We start from the raw sequence: 17327 nt of genomic DNA on the forward strand, positions 1-17327 counted from the left end.
TTACAAAAAGTCACAATGTCTTCGCTGGCCGTAAAGTAAAGGTAGAACTGCAGTTCTTAAGATATTATCTGAAAAACCTCATGCAGTAGAGTGCAGGAAACTCAATTTATCTGTCTCAGAAAGATGAAGGGCTGAGCCAGCCCTGCTGGGATTAAAGCAGTCATGCTGTTTCATGGTATATAAAGCATTTTTCATCATCATGAAATACAAAGCTAATGTCCGAAGAAAATGGGTACCAATACATGGTGATATTAGATAAGTCCAGATATTTGATCTTGGTCTGTTGTTGTCTTCTGATTTCTCTCCTAAGAGTGCTGTGAACTGCTTTGGTTTAACAGGAGATGGAAAACCATTCATCTTGGTAATTTTCCCTGACAATCCTGCTGAGCACAGTCCAGGTTTTTTTGTTCTTCTTGGGTTTGGGTTTTTTTTAATAGGTGCCCATAACAAAGAAATGTTCCAGTGACGAGCAGGGGCTCAGCATGGTTTGATTTGTACTATTCATCAGGGGAAGCAGAGCCACCTTTATCTTGTATACAGCCAACAAGTGCTGTCAGACCTCAGATAAAATGTCTGAATTGAAGTTGATTGCCAGCAATAATTTTCTGCGAGAGAAAATTATTTTCTTTCCTTGAACGTACTTTTTGTCCTCGTGCTTTCAAAGGCTAGCAGGCAAACTAATTTGTTTTGTACTGGTGATTGTATAGTTTGTTCGTGCTGGGTTGAGAACCTGATGCTATTTCAAAGAGATAATATAGATGTGTCTTAATAGAAAGAGAAACATAAGAGTAAGCGCTTATCTGTGTGGCCAGAGGTCAAGATAACCTAACCTCAACAAACAATATCTGAAAATCTGTGCCTTTTGCATCGGTGGCATAACTGTATCCTTCTGTAAGCAGAATATATGATACATCAGATGAATGTTAATCCCTGTAACTTCAGATTTACAATGATGACAAACCCCTTTAAACTGGACTCCGGTAGTTTGTCACATTTAACAATGCCTATAAATAGTGAATGTTGCCTCATGAGGTGTTTATTGTACATGCTAAACAAGGAGCAGTTATTATGAAAAATACAGTATGTAGCTATATAATTAACGCTTTTAATAAAATGAGTATGCAGAAAAGGAAGAAACTAAAACTGCAACTGTAAAAGTGCTTCTTCTGAGCTTTTAAGTGTTTAGTTTGTACTTTTCTTTTTACGTCTTTGTCCAAGTTTTCTATCAGGGAGATGGGAATTAAAAAAAATTTCTGAAAAATACCCCAGCATACCTTTCCGCTAATGTGCGTTGATATTATAGGGAGAAGGAGATAGGAGGAGGAATGAGACTTGAATTTTATTGAGATAAAAGTTAGTAAAATTCTTTAACAATATGAAAAGCAAGGACTACTGGCATCATGGTTAATGTTTAGTAAGAATGCTAAGGTAGTCATATCCCTCTGTATTTTTCTTCCCTCTCTGCCCATTCTCCAGAGAGGAGATGTGCTCAGTCCATCATGGTAGGGATGGCTGCTTTTGTAACAACAAGGGTGCATCTCTTCAGACATTTGGTTATTATTTTGGCCAGCTGTTGGACTTTGATTCAGGAGAACAAGTGACAGAAGTGAAGGGATTATTTTCAAAAGTTAGGAATAGAAAGGAATATATACCCCTCTAGCCAGTGAACAAGGGTGAGGTTTTTTCCCCCCTTGCAGGTTCCAAAGGCACACAGGCAAAGCAACTATAATGCTACAGCTTCTATGTGCTTTTCTATCAGAGGGAGATCTTTAGGTAACCTAAATATAGGGTTACTGTCACTGTTCATATAGTGAATTCAGCTTCTATTAAGCCTGGTCTCACATATTGAAAATAATATCAGAACCCAACAAAATATGTGAATGTTACATCAGCATGAGAGGAAAGCTAAAAAAAAAAGTGCCCAGGGACTGACTGACAGATCTATTTAGGAAGGAGGCGGAAAGGTTTTTATTTTCAGTGTGGAAGCTCTGTGAAGAATATGTTAAATCTGACAGGTTGTACGTTGAGTGTTCTCACTTTTTTGGAGGACACTGATAGATACTGTACTCATGTGTGGTACCATTTCTTGAGTGTGGGTACCAGCACAGTAAGAATCCACAGCAAGGGAAGAGACAAGAGGGTGCCTGCACATGTGGCAACCACTGAGCAATTTTCTGCACCTGAATTTAGGGATGCACTGAAACTACTGGTGCATATGAGTTAAAAGATGTAGTAAATTAAGAATTAGATACTACAGTAACTTGGCTTAATGATATGATTACATGTGAACGCTCCAGCTAACAGTTTGTGCTATAAGCTTTCCAAGATACTCAAATACATTAAAATACCTGTCTAGTTTGAATATAATGGGACTCTTTCTCTAAATCTAAAAGGCCACATCTACTTAAAATCATTATTCTTTATAATTTTAAGAGGCTATTAAAAACCTGTTTACAGGTACTTAATTGTTCCTTAAACTTTTCTTGGTTTTTAAACTTGACTTTCAGACTGTTTCCATTGAAGTACTTCATGACAAGTAAAATGTTTGAAGTAAAAGCTCTGTAAAATGCTAGTTAAACTTATTTGCTGTTGTTTGGAAAATAAGAAGCATCATCTTGAATCCTTATCTAAGAGTTAGAGGTCAGAACTTCTGTCTTGACTCAACAAGCATTTGTAACCTAAAAATCTCATTGACTGACCCGATTTTGTATAGTCCCTTTCTAGCAAACTTGCAGAACATGTACCTGATCAGACTCTTCATTTTGAAACATTTCATTCAGAATCCTGATATAATCAGGCTCTACTGTACTTCGTATATTTTTACTGGTATACTTCATATTCTGCTATAGAAAAATGTCACTGTTAATCAGTATGCAAAGCTATATTTGACAGTGACGTGTTTTGCTAAGTAACATAAACACTCAAATTGTAAGTAAGAAGTTGTCATCTACCTCTGACAGGCTCCTACTTATTATGCGCTTGATAATTGTAAACTTCAACGCTTGCTCTTGTTTCTAAAAACATTAAGTGCAGATTAAATCATGACTGTTTTTCTTGCATTCTGGTAACTCTGGGGTTTTTGTTGCTTGTAGACTGGATAATGAGAGTGTATTGGTAAATCCTGTTAAACCTAGCTAAATCTCCAAAACAGAGTCCATCTCCTAACTAAAAATATTTTCATCAAGTTCTGGTTTTGAATTATATTCTTTTGCCCGCCTACTTTGGCACACAGTGTGGAAATTGTGACAACCATCTAATACAATGTGTGCCTTTTCAAGGTGGTAGGCTTTCAGTTCTTCACATTCCGGGTTACTGCAGGGCCTTCTCAAAACAGCTTATGTAGAAGTTACTTGTGAACTGTTAATGTATTAATAGAAGTATTCCTTATAGTAATTTATACTTGGCAAAAGGAATATAAGTGAGTAAAAATGTAAGGATTACAACTCATTTTTACCTTGGTTCTGAAATATGGATAGAGTCTGTTACCTAAACGAACCATCATCAGGCTGTAGGGGCACTGGAGGGTGGTGAAGCTAGTTAGTAAAAACTAAGTGATGGCATGACTTCCTGGGTTAAGTGCAATTCCCTGATGAAGCAGTGCACATCTGCGTGGCCATCACCTGAACAGGTGATGCTGATCTTTTATGAGAAACCAACCACATCTACTGTGTGATTACAGTACAACATAGCTCTTTAGATGTACCCCTGGCGAGCAATAGATGTGTTGGGTGTGCTTCATCTCTTTGGTTTCTACTTGGTTTATCTTTGTTCATCTCGTATCTGCTACCCAATTCCCTTTGTACAGAGCCAGCAATCTTGTTCTGTACTTCTTCAGCGTCTGGTACAATAAGGTACTGCTCTGTGCTGAGCTACAACATCATTTTCAAATAAAGAACAAAAAGTAATCAACTGCGAGACTTACGAGAGCAACATTTGTTCTCGCTGCCCATACACCCTGCCCTTTGCAAATCGTATCTTGCAAGGCAGAATCTGAGTTGTCTCATTCAAAGTAACATCCCAGTTCTTTTCTGTTGCATTATAGAACTGTGGGCTCCTGTGTCAAACAGCTGGAAGAGTTTGATTGCTTCTGCACCAGTGTGTATTGCTGCATGGTAGATAGCAACAGAAACATGTGATATGATGTCATATCTTCTCCTTATTTTGGAATTATGCAAAGGAGGTTCCAAATAGAATTTTAGTTTCTTTGCATTGATTTTAACAAGAAAGTTTTTTTCAAGAAAAACTCTTGAGCTTCTAATTCTGGAAATAAAGCTTCCAGTGTTTCACTGGGATGTGGACTTAAGTTTGAACTGATGTCCTGGCTGGAAGTACTCTTTTTTCTCTAATGCTAGCTTGTTTTTGTGCACACTATTCAAGAATAATATAGCTATTCAGTAATAAATATGCATTTCTGAAATGTGGTGGACTAGGTTTCTGTGTGTACGTTTACTGTTTGTTAGCACAGAAGTAGTGGGGTTTTGTGTTCTTTTCATTTCTTTTTAGTGTAAACATGTTATGTCCAGCACACGAAGGTCTGCTTGTCGAATACTCCTGTGTCGGAACAGTTTTGAAAGATGTCCGCAGTGCAGAGAAATCTTTACCCTTGACTGTCAATTATGGGATATTACGAGTGAGGAGTGCACAAAGAATTACCAGACTATTGAAAATTCATGTTCTCAAGGTTTATTATTTTCCCTGAAACTGAGAAGAATTATATTTAAAACTCCTACATCAAAAAGCATATTGAGTGGGCACAATGCTATCAGGTAGCTAACCTTCTCAAGTTTTAGATTATCTGCAGTTTTAAATTATGAAATTTATCAAAAAGACCCCATGAATCAAGGTCTAGTGATGAGATCTTGGCCCTATTACTCAGTTGTTCAAATGATTTACTGAAAATGATATTGAGCTATGCAGTTGACACAGGTAATGATTAGAGGGTCTTTTCTTTCCTTTTTTACCTCATCATATCCAATCCAAATTGCTTTCAGCTGCTAGAGAGTTTTGAAAGGTTGCTATGCGCAGTCCTGTTCCTGTGAAAGCAGTTTTTAAGGCAAAGTCATAGGCTTTTAGAACTCCATAAGAGAGGATATTGTACCATGATGCATCTATTTTGTCTTCATATCTGTGCCTTTGCTGGTGACTTTAAGGTGTTATCCATGTATAAAATAAAACCAGTATGATCAAATATTTAAAGGATCCCTTAATATTTCAATATCTCTCTGTAAGAAAACAGTGATTTTTTTTTTTTCTCCTTCTCAGAACAAAAGCCTCAAAAACAAGCTCCTGTCAGGAAACAAGCTTTGTGGTATTCATGCAGAAGAGGTAAGTAAGGTTCCTGTCTATTCTAAGTCTAACATACCCAAAAGAAGCTTATATCGAAGTCTTTTGTACTGCAGTTCTGGTACAGGTTATATATCATGTGTGAACGGTGAGTGTTCCTAAAGCACTTTCATCTCAGCTCATTTCTGTAACTTCACTAGAAGAAACTCCAATGTATTACAAAGCAAGCTGCAAAATCAAGTTTTAGAAAAATAAAAAATTATTATTATTGATTCCTAGAATGTTTCATTACTTCAAGGAATAAAGGGTCACTTCAGGAAACAGAGGGAAAGAAATCTCCCCGCTACTGAAGGGCGAGCTGACAAAGTCAGTTGACAAAACAAAAGACAATTTTTTTTGCAAATACATAAATATGCAAGTAACTGAACTCATGTGAGAAGTCCCTTTAGCTATTTAACGTTTCATGAAAGAGAATATTACTGTATATCTGGTGTGCTCATTTACATGACTTTAGTCATGGTTTTTTGCATATGTAATTTCTGTGAAAGTCATTGCACCTTGCCAGAATGAAACAGAAGCATAACAGTTTTATTCTTGATTAAAATCTTCATAATTATGGTTGAACGTGTTTTGTTCATTAAGCACTCTACTTTTTAACTTGGAGGTCATAACTTATGAGGTGAAAGTAGTGATTTCTAGTGATATTAGCTAACTGAAGACCTGCAACCACTGTTTCTGAGACATCATCACTGGTCAGAAATAATAGGAGTTTGGGTTTTTTTTGTTTTGCTAGCTTGTCAAAATCTGTGTTATCTTCCTAAATCACCATTGTTGCTTTCAAACATGCCACAGTATATGAATATGAATATATTTTCTTCCCTTGTTTACTGCTAAAAAATTGTCAGTGTGTGCAGCACAGCTTTCTGTTTTCCCCTCTTTTTCAAGTTTGTTTTTCCTAGTTGCATAACATTTTGAATGTTTGGTAATTAACTTGAAGATCTTTTCCCTGATTATGTCTCCTTTAATACTTGCAGCATAAGTGTCTTTAAATCTCAGGGTGAAGCCTAAGATTAAATTCAATTTAGTGTGACATGTATTGCTGTCGGAGAATTTCATAAAACTTAGTATAAGCTAGCTCTCGAGGCAGCAGGTTGTGTGTTTTAAACTTTCAGAATCTCAGACTCTGTGAAACATCCTGGCAAATTTGTGGCTTTTAAAGAGGTTAGCGCCATTAGAACAAGCAAAGATGCGACAGGAGCATCCTTTTTGTGTTATTGTTTTGCCAGAGTTAGCTGGTGTCAGCCACAGAAACGCAGTGTTTTTTCTGCTCTTTAATTAAGTACTCTGCTCACCAAGCAAAACAACTGTGTGAAATCAGTATCCTTTTAGTTATTAGATCAAATACCCTTCATGGATAGAATTGCCTACCAGGAGGCTCCTGCTTCGTTCTGCTCTCCAAGACTGCATGCAAACCGGTTTATTGAGCACTGTGATTCCTTGCAGTCCAGTTGCATAGATGGGAGCACGCTTGTGATCCGATACAGTTTATGTGGCTGGGTTTTCTTCTCTGAGAAATCAGAGTCCTGGAGAAAGGAAGGCAGGGAGGTGCAAACCTTGGGCTTCCCAGGACACAAAAAGGGAGTGTGCCAGGGAATTATGCCCAGATGCCGTGGTTTAGAAATTGTTATCAACTAACTGTGTCTAATGATGATCGTATCTGACTGACTGCACTAAAATATTTTGTATGTCCTCTCGTTAGAACTGCAGGAAAACTACAAACCAACCAAATTTGATTACAAAGAATTACAGGTCATATATGTGCTTTTGAGTCACTTCTATCAAGCACTGAATACTTTTAGCTCCACAACTCTTAAATTCATCGCAAGTTTGTGATTTAGCAAATGAATGATAATTTCATTGTAACTCTCAGATTCCTCTGTAGCTATTTTGGACATGTTGTATATCACAGAGGCTCTATACTTTCTTAAGCACAACTCCTAGAACAATTAAAGTTGATTAACATTTTCTCATCGGTCTTTAGTTGATGTGGAATATATTCCATACCTCTACTGATTGCATTGTGCAGACCTGAGGACAGGGCTACTGAGCGTAGGCAACTGGCACGTTCTGCTGTGTAGATGAAAGAACAGCAGGTATAGTTACAGAAGTGGACTGAACTGATCTTGGCTATTTGTTTCGGATTTTATAGAATGCAATAACCTATTTGGCCTTACTTTGAAATATTTAAAGCAAGTTCTAAAATTCTTTATCTTTAGATTCGTTCTTCCTTCTCAAAAGTCTGTCACTGAATGTGACTGAACCAATTCGAAAGTCTTCAAATCTTTCTAAAAGCTCCAGTTTACAAAAGATATGCTACCATTTGTAATATGTTTATGGATGTGCTGTTTCAGTAAATGTGGAATAGACTCCTAATCCATTCCTAGGAGTTCTAAACATTTGGCATTAGTTAAGGTGAGAAAACATGAAATATCAGTTGAGACTGTGGATTTTATTAAAAAGAAATTATTGTTTTGACAGGAATCTTATACAAAGGGTGAAAAAATGCTCCTTGGATATATGGGTGTAGTACAAAAAAAAATCTATTACATTTTGTTTCAGTAAATAAAAGTATGTATAGATCATTACTTAAAATTATTTAAATGATAAATTTAATAGTATTTAAAATAAACATCAGCCTAAGCTTCTATAAATCAACATAACTGTACCTACCTTGGAGGACATGGTCACATGAGGAAGAATTTCTTCCCTCTGAGGGTGACAGAGCACTGGAACAGGCTGCCCAGGGAGGTTGTGGAGTCTCCTGCTCTGGAGATATTCAAGCCCCACCTGGACAAGGTCCTGTGCAGCCTGCTGTAGGTGACCCTGCTTCGGCGGGGGGGTTGGACTGGGTGACCCACAGAGGTCCCTTCCAACCCCCAACATATTGTGATACTGTGATACAAACTGAGAACCTAGTTCATTACCCTGGTCATTACAAAGAAGAACCTATGCAACACTATGGACACTTTTTCCCTCTAAGCAAAAGAAGACTTTTTTACTATGAAGGTGATGCCTTCAGTTCTGTTTCACTAAAAGTATTAATAACACCTCATGTCTGAAATGTGTAAGGCAAATGGTTATTCACAATGTTACTAACTCGTGTATGTTCTTTAGGTGAGTGCCATTTTGCATTTTCATTATACTTTTTCCTGGTTCAGACATACTACTCTGGAAAAGCAACTGACTTCGATTTTGGGGGTTTTTTCTACATTTTAAAGCTGATCTAGTTTCTACTGTTGTCAGAACTTGCTAGGGTATTTTTCTGATCTTAAAAGTAAATATTTAAAACAAAAAACCTTCTGATATTATTATCCTTACTTTCAGTCAAAAAAGATCCAAGCCCAGCTGAAAGAGCTTCGTTATGGAAAAAAGGATTTGATTTTTAAGGTAAGTTTTATTTCACTATAGTTAGCTAAAGTGTTAGAGTTAATATTGGTATTGAAGTAATGTAGCAGTATGATAGCTGCCTATATTACTGTAGTTCTAAGGAATTATTTTCTTCTTGCTGTACCGAAAAGAACTCAAAACACCAAAGACAGATGTAATACCATAATGCAATTTCAGAAATATCATCTATCATGGTTGTTTTTTTTTATTACAAACCACTCTAACAGGGACAGAGCTTTTTATTAAATTGCTTTCTGGGGCAAGGAAGAGAAGATTCAAAGCCTAAAAAGTTGTCTGGTTTCTTTGTTTTTAAATAGACAAAAGCAGTTTAAAGCACTTAGTTTATGAATATCTGTATTTACACACTCACATAAAGCTATGCTCACGTAAACCTGGTGACCGAAACCTGTTGCCCTATTCCATGGATTCTGTAACACATTTTTCATCTTTCTAACCGAACAATAGAATATTTTACAGATGATTCTTGGTTTTTCATTGATTAGCAGTCATCCATGACAATGTCAATTCTTATTAACACTTAAAGCAAATCTTTGTGCTTGTGATAAGCTTGAGCACTGGAATGTTTGTTATGTCCCTGGATTTGAATTCCTGCTATGGGCTGAAACATCTTTACCAAAACTGAAGCTTCTAGAAAAAAAAACTAAATGTCTGTGACTTACGCAATCCAAATGAATAGCCTGTCTAGCTAGTGCACTTAAAAAATCAAAAGGGGGAGTGGAGAAGGACAAAACACATAGATATTTTGCTGAAGGGCATCAAGTCCTTGTTAACACAGCGAGAGGTTAATCCCTGTTAACGAGGGAGGAGAGAGATTTAGGTCACCTGACTGGAGGCTGCTAATTGAGTAGTGCTTTTATTCCGGGCACAAAGGATGAAGAGAAATAGTCATCTTCAAAAGGACTAGAGCTAGAATTACTTGCAAAGTAATTCATCTCACTATGAGGTCGAAATTGCCTTCTGGAAGTATTTAACTCTCTCTACTGTCTCGCTATTGTATGCCTAGTACTGTAAAGATGGAATAATGTAGGCCATTTAAAATACACAGTGTGATTTTCTTGTTCTTTTTTTTTTTTTTATGCACAGGTTAATTGCAGATTTTTTCACAAACATTTATTTCTGGTCATAAGACCCAAACCAGGGGAACAGACTTACAGATAAAAACAAAGTATATTATACACCTAGGCAGTTAAATGTTAATACCAGCTATCCTTAACAAAAATAACATGTTATTTTTCAAATTCAGTTTAGTTATAACTAAGAGTTTGAACAGAGGAAAAGATTATAACTTCTAATCTTGCCTGGGTGTGAAAGCTTGTTTTCTTCGGCTGAAGCAGAAGAATTGTTCAGTATTACTATCTACTTGTTGTTTTCATTAGGCTAATACGCAGCCATCCTGCAAATGGATCTGATTTATGCTAGGTTGTGTAGTAACGCTTAGCAAGGCAACACTTGCTAAGTGCTGCCCACCTGAAAACAGCTTGCAGAAGAGGAGAAGGAAAACACGAGCGTAAGGAAGTGAATAAATGGGAAAGGCTGTCTGACATACATAAAACGAAATCCACCTTCTCCTGATCCCAGTTCAGTACACTATGACGGTGCTGGTTAAGGTGTTTTGTGGTGGCAGAGAGGGAATTACTTGTGTTTAGTGTGAATGGGAATAGAAGTGGGTCTCATCTGACTGGATATGGACACCTGCACCATAGGCTCCACTTCTAATCCTTGGAGAGTTATTCAGTACTGCTGCGGGAGTCTGGGAAATACATCTTCTCCAGAAGACTATGTCTGCATTTGACCACATGAATTGTGCCTTAAACTCCTTGACCTACATTGAGTAGATATAATTCTTGATTATGAAGGAATACTAGAGCCACCAGCTCAGATATAGGTCCCAAGTTGCGTAGGGTGAGTTCTGCTCTGAATGCAATTGCTTGCAAAATAGGGAAAATATTACTTGTCTTTTGGGGAAATTATGTGCTAATGTAATTTAAAACACTCTGAGAACTTTAGATGGACGATGTTAATGAATTGTGAAATGGATTCCGAAGTCCCACGTACTGAGAAATACACGTGCAAATACCTGAAACATCTCTTGACCATGTGCAATTCTGTATGTGATTGCCTGATTTCCTAATTTGATGTATCCTTTATATGTAGTCCAAAATATTTTTGGTAGGTTTATTTGTCCGTCTCTTGACTAAAGGAAATTTGATTTGTGAAGAAAATGGGACAGAAAACTTACGGTAACCTCCTAAATGATCATTTGAGGTGTGTTTCAGTGTGCTCTTTTGTGCGTGTTTCAGGTCTGAAGACAGACCCAGTGAACAGAGTAGAAGCTGTTTGGTATAGGGTGGAAAGCTTTTTAAATATCTGTCTGATCAGAGAGAAGCTGCTAGGTTTGGGCAAGAACAGGTGGTATTTAATTTCTAGCTGCTTTAATACTAGAAACTAAACAGATTTCATCTTACTGTTGCTGTTGAGGCTGTTTTGTGAAGCTCTAATTCTTTCTGATAAAAGATCAAACCAGTGGATGTATAGTCTTCTGCCAGCACAGAGCAAGAATGGTGTGTGTGATAATCTCTTGGCTGCTAGTTACTGCTGTATTGCGAACTGCTACCCTTTCCCCCTTCCACCACGCTCCCACCCCATTAAACCTTAGGTTTTCTGTGTGCCTTACTGAGGACTCCATGGAATTCTGTTTGCTCTGTAGCTCAAGCTTGCAAGCTTCTCATAGTAGTTTACCAGAAAGATGTCAACTTCAGGCTATTGGATTTCTAAAGGGCATAAGGGAATGCTTCAGTCTGTGCCCATTAAACTGTTGCTTTCTGTGGTGGAATTAATTGTGCAGATATATGTGAAGTAGTGGCGGGGGGAGCTGTTTGCTTTTTGTTTTGCAGAATCACCATTGAGAAACTAGTTCTAAAATTTTGGTAACTATCATTGTCAATGACTCTGTACTGACTAGAGCTCTGGGGATTCAGTAGGAGAGGAAGATGAAGGTGGGGGGAAGACAGCTTTCTCCTTTAATACTCTCATGAATTGGTAAATTATATCTACTTTTAATATTCTGTGGCAATAATTTACCAAGTGGTAGCAAATATAAATTGAATTCATAACATTTGGCATTTATTTACTCTTTTTATGTTTTCAAAGTGTTTTGTAATCTAGCTAATTAATTGTTGTGTATGTATATTTGTATTTTTCTATCTCTGAGTGATATAATGCCATATGACAGATAAGCAGTTACAGGAATTAAGCAGTGAGCTCAGGGCTATAGAAGTTGTCAGCATCTCTACTGAGATTAGAATTAGAGCTCCTCTGTGTTTGTCAGAGTCCAGTCCCTTAAACCATGCGGTGTAGCATCCTTAAAGAGTTGTCAAAAGCTGAAATTTGCTTTATGTTATAATGAGAAAAATAAGGAATGATTAATAATAATTTTCACACAGGCTTCTTCATTTTAGAACTGCCTTTGTGAGTAGATGCTTACTAGTTCTGAAGGAGTCTGCTCTCAATTGCAATAATTGAATTATGGTCCTAAAACCCTGATTCAGTGAAGTACTCTTAAGTTTAAATGCTCTGCTAAATTGAGGTCCATGTTTGTTTCAGGCATTCATAACGGATTCTTTTGAAGTTACCTCTCCTTCATTTACTGTCTTCCCATCACTGGTTATACTGTCCCAGAAGTCACATGTTTTACTAAATTAGAAAAGAATTAAAAAGAATTTGGTTTTTTGTTCATTACATGCAAACGTGTGTATGATAAGAATATAAGAAGAAGAAAAATAAATCTAGCAATGACTTTCAGTATTGGTTTATACAAGTATCTTGTATTTCTGAAAGCGTGTTTTTAAATGCACAAGGTGAGGATGGTTTACTGTTATGGCTTGTGTATATCTTTGTTTACTTTTTTGTGATGGACTTCTAAGGATTCTGCTTCAGAGTTTCAGACACATGAATTTCATTTACTGCTTTAACTATTTTTCCTTTTGTCATTTAATTCTGAGGCAAAATATATTGATAGAGAAATCTAAAACAACAAAAAAAGAGTTCAAATGTGAGCAACAGCTACCTGTGTCCAGCCTACTAAAGTACTTAATCTTTGCTCCATAGCAGAATTCACATTTAAATAAGCAACTAAGTAGCATGTGCCTTACAACCAGTTAGGTAATTGCTAAGAAGTATTCTGTACATGGTCTTACCGTGAGTGAGATGGTGTATAATTGTGCACCTTCCTCTGAAGAGCAAACCACACTTGCTCCTCTTGGGTACACAGAGGTGCTGGTTCCTGCAGCATGATTGTCAAGGTGGGTGTTTACAGCGACGAACAAATGGCCTGGTGCCCTGGGGGGTCCTCAGACCTCTCCTTGTGTTTAGAGCCACCACGTGCCCAGGCAGCAGCGTTGAACTAGAGGATGTCTGACAAGACAAATGTGAGGCTGGGAGATGAGGGGCACCAGGACGCAGGAAAGACGGAGATACTCAGAGAGAGAAGGAAAGGAGAAGGCAGGTGGAGAGGTTGGTGAGGGTCACTGGGAGAGAGGAACAGAGCAGGGAAGGGGGAGGAAGGAGGGAGGGAAGAGGAGAATCTTGCTCCCCATGCTTGATAACCTCTGCTGCTCCTCACATTGTCCTGGCTTCTTTCTGTGGTGGTGCTCTTGAACCCACATGTTTCTGTGAAGTGCAGTATCACTTAATTATCAATTAACGCCAAGATTGTCTCTTGCCTTCAGTTCTCTTTTAAGCTCCTAAACAGTGTTTTAGGTACGGAGCACTCGGTACCTCTAACAAACTGAACAGGACCATATCAGAATCTCCAGTTCAGACTTCTCCTGTAACCACTTACACAGACCTATATAAGAAAAGAAGGCAGGTTAAAAATAATGTGGGGTTGTTTCTTTTTGTTTTGAGGACTTCTTTCAAGAAAGTATTTCTGTCTAGGAAACACCTGAATTGACTTTATACATAAGGGGCAAAGGATATGTTCTAAAGACTTACCTAACTAAACTGACATTTATAATCAAAACCGTTTTCCAAACTCTTTGAACCACATAGGGCTACACCAATCAATTTATTATTTGAATGTGTGAAAATAATTTTAAACCATGCATTTGCTATAGTAAATAGAGTCAAACAAAAGCAAAACTGTGTAGAATAGTTTTCACATCATATTGACCGGATGCGGTAAATATTTATACTCCCTCTAAAGTAAAATTAATGCCACCATATGTGTTTTCCTCCTTATTAGCAGTAGTTAATTACATGCCACAGTAAAACTATTTCCTGAAGTTGCAAAGTATTTATTTCTGTAATGCAGACTAGGAGATTCTGCGTTCCCTGCAGAGAAAGAGGTGAAATGATTAAAGAAAAACAAACAAACAAAAAACCACCCAGAAAACCACTAAAGGCCTGGCTTAGCAGAGAGCTTGTGTTAAACATGAAAATTGTTGTCTGGGCTTGAAATAATTGATTGCACAATTTTAAATTTGTGATAACCTTCTACAGAAGTGCTTTGTGTGCTTGCACGTGTATGAATATGCAGAAGTATCAGGTTTTCCAATATGGATCCAACTATTTGTATGCAGATGGCGGTCAGCCTTGACCGAAATCCAGCAGTTTCATAAATGCACTTCACCCATGATTTGCACCTGCTTGTAATAAAATTGTTATCAACCGCAGAATTCAACTGACCTTGCATGTTTGAAAAATGAGTCCATTTAACACATTTTAAAGGATTCTTCATTGTATTCAAATCGCCATAAAACTCCTTCTTTCCTTGCAGAAAGCTTTCCAAAAAGGCAACGTTGTTTTCCTTAAGCTTTATTTATACGTTGATTTATTTAGCACAAAAAGAATGCTCTTATCTTTGTTGTTGCTTTTGCATGGCCTTGTAATGCTAAATGTATCTTCTGCAGCTCGATGTTAAAAGGAGATGATAAGAGGAAGCTGAGGACAGTGTCCAATGGGCCTGTCATATCAACTTCCCTGAGAGGATACTACAACTCCTCTCGCTTTCAGACAGGAGCTCCAGCTTGTACTGTGTTTATTCATCCAGTGTGTTTCCTCAGCATCTGGATTTTCTGCGACCTCCCTTGGGAAATCTAGCAATGCAGCTTAGGAAAAAGAAAACAGAAAAAAAAGCTATTATAAAATATCAGTTTTAAACATAAACGTGATGCAAAATATTGAAGTTCTCCACCCCAAGATCTTAAACCAGTGATTTTATTAAGGATTAGAAGTTCTCTAAGGTACAGGCTGGCTTCAGCACATTGCATAACAACTGAGTAGAGTCTGGAAGAGGAGACTTACCAGCCATTACATGTTTAATGTACAGCATTTTTAAGCATATTGTTTGGAAAGAATGAACTCTCAAAGACTTCAGATAGGAAAATGTTCTCTAAAAAGCTTCCCTGGACTTTGTCAGAAAAGGTGTGATGATGAATGAGTAGAAAGTAGCAAACTGAACCCCCTTTTAGCTATATTTTATTTATTTTATGATGTTTTCTATGTGATAATTTTAATCTCATTGGTCAACTGGGGCTTGCATATTATTCTTTGATTATTTTATTAGCAAAAAAGAGGTTATTTTTCTTTGGATTGAGTTGAATTTTGCTGAAAGCCTTTTCTCTTCTTACAAAGGATGAAGATGAAATTAAAAATGGCCACCGTACAACAAGCAGACTGATAGATGATGAAATGAAAAGTCTGAAAATAATCTCACAGACTTTTCCTTTTAAAAGCATAAATACAAAATGTTACTTTGTATTTACTGAGATCAAAAATTCTTATATATATATGTGTGGCAATCCCATTAGCACTGGTTAGGTTCTGGCAAAAGCTGTTTTCTTAGGAGGCTATGGAAAATAGAAAGGATGTTCACAGAATCACAGAATAGTAGGGGTTGGAAGGGACCTCTGTGGGTCATCTAGTCCAACCCCCCTGCCGAAGCAGGGTCACCTACAGTAGGCTGCACAGGATCTTGTCCAGGCGGGTCTTGAATATCTCCAGAGAAGGAGACTCCACAACCTCCCTGGGCAGCCTGTTCCAGTGCTCCGTCACCCTCAGAGGGAAGAAGTTCCTCCTCATGTTCAGACGGAACTTCCTGTGCCTCAGTTTGTGCCCATTGCCCCTTGTCCTGTCACTGGACACCACTGGAAAGAGCTTGGCCCCATCCTCCTGACACCCACCCTTCAGATATTTGTAGGCATTTATAAGGTCCCCTCGCAGCCTTCTCTTCTTCAGGCTGAACAAGCCCAGTTCCCTCAACCTCTCCTCGTAGTGGAGATGCTCCAGTCCCCTCACCATCCTTGTAGCCCTCCGCTGGACTCTCTCCAGTAGCTCTTCATCCTTCTTGAACTGGGGAGCCCAGAACTGGACACAGCACTCCAGATGAGGCCTCATCAGGGCAGTGTAGAGGGGAAGGAGAACCTCCCTTGTCCTGCTGGCCACACTCTTCTTGATGCATCCCAGGATCCCATTGGCTTTCTTGGCAGCCAGGGCACACTGCTGGCTCATGGTTAACCTGTCGTCCACCAGGACACCCAGGTCCTTCTCCGCACAGCTGCTCTCCAGCAGGTCCACCCCAAGCCTGTACTGGTGCATGAGGTTGTTCCTTCCCAGGTGCAGGACCCTGCACGTGCCCTTGTTGAACCTCATCAGGTTCCTCTCTGCCCAGCTTTCCAGCCTATCCAGGTCACGCTGAATGGCAGCACAGCCTTCTGGTGTGTCTGCCACACCTCCCAGTTTGGTGTCGTCAGCAAACTTGCTGAGGGTACATTCTAACTCTTCATCCAGGTCGTTGATGAAGAAGTTAAACAAGACTGGGCCCAGTACTGACCCCTGAGGGACACCACTTGTCACCAGCCTCCAACTAGACTCAGCGCCGCTGATGACAACCCTCTGAGTTCTGCCATTCAGCCAGTTCTCTATCCACTTCACCGACCACTCATCCAGCCCACACTTCCTGAGCTTCCCTAGGAGGATATCATGGGAGACCGTGTCGAAAGCCTTGCTGAAGTCAAGGTAGATAACATCCACGGCTCTCCCTTCGTCTACCCAGCCAGTCATGTCATCGTAGAAAGCTATCAGATTGGTCAGGCATGATTTCCCCTTGGTGAATCCATGCTGACTACTCCTGATAACCTTCTTTTCTTCCACTTGCTTCATGATGGCCTGCAGGATAAGCTGCTCCATCACCTTTCCCGGGATGGAGGTGAGGCTGACCGGCCTGTAGTTCCCTGGGTCCTCCTTCTTGCCTTTTTTGAAGATTGGAGTGACACTGGCCTTTCTCCAGTCCTCGGGCACCTCTCCTGTCCTCCAGGACCTCTCAAAGATGATGGAGAGTGGCTCAGCAATGACATCCGCCAGCTCCCTCAGCACTCGTGGGTGCATTCCATCGGGGCCCATGGATTTGTGGACATCCAGATCACTTAAGCGATCCCTCACACAGTCCTCCTCGACCAAGGGAAAGTCGTCCTCTTTGTAGGCTTCTTCTCTTACCTCCGGGGCCTGGGATTCCTGAGGGCCAGTCTTAGCACTGAAGACTGAAGCAAAGAAGGCATTCATTAGCTCTGCCTTCTCCG

General features: G+C 38.9%; 1 protein-coding gene across 1 annotated transcript in view; it reads left to right on the top strand.

Moving 5' to 3' along the window:
• LUZP2 (leucine zipper protein 2) overlaps positions 1-17327 on the top strand; it is a 212505-nt gene that overhangs the window by 134102 nt on the left and 61076 nt on the right. The window contains exons 6-7 of the mRNA XM_075425668.1: positions 5263-5325; positions 8668-8730. Coding sequence (XP_075281783.1) covers positions 5263-5325; positions 8668-8730 — 126 coding nt within the window. The remainder of the gene's footprint in view (positions 1-5262; positions 5326-8667; positions 8731-17327) is intronic.

Source organism: Opisthocomus hoazin, chromosome 7 (assembly GCF_030867145.1).
Source record: "Opisthocomus hoazin isolate bOpiHoa1 chromosome 7, bOpiHoa1.hap1, whole genome shotgun sequence".
Lineage (NCBI taxonomy): Eukaryota > Metazoa > Chordata > Aves > Opisthocomiformes > Opisthocomidae > Opisthocomus > Opisthocomus hoazin.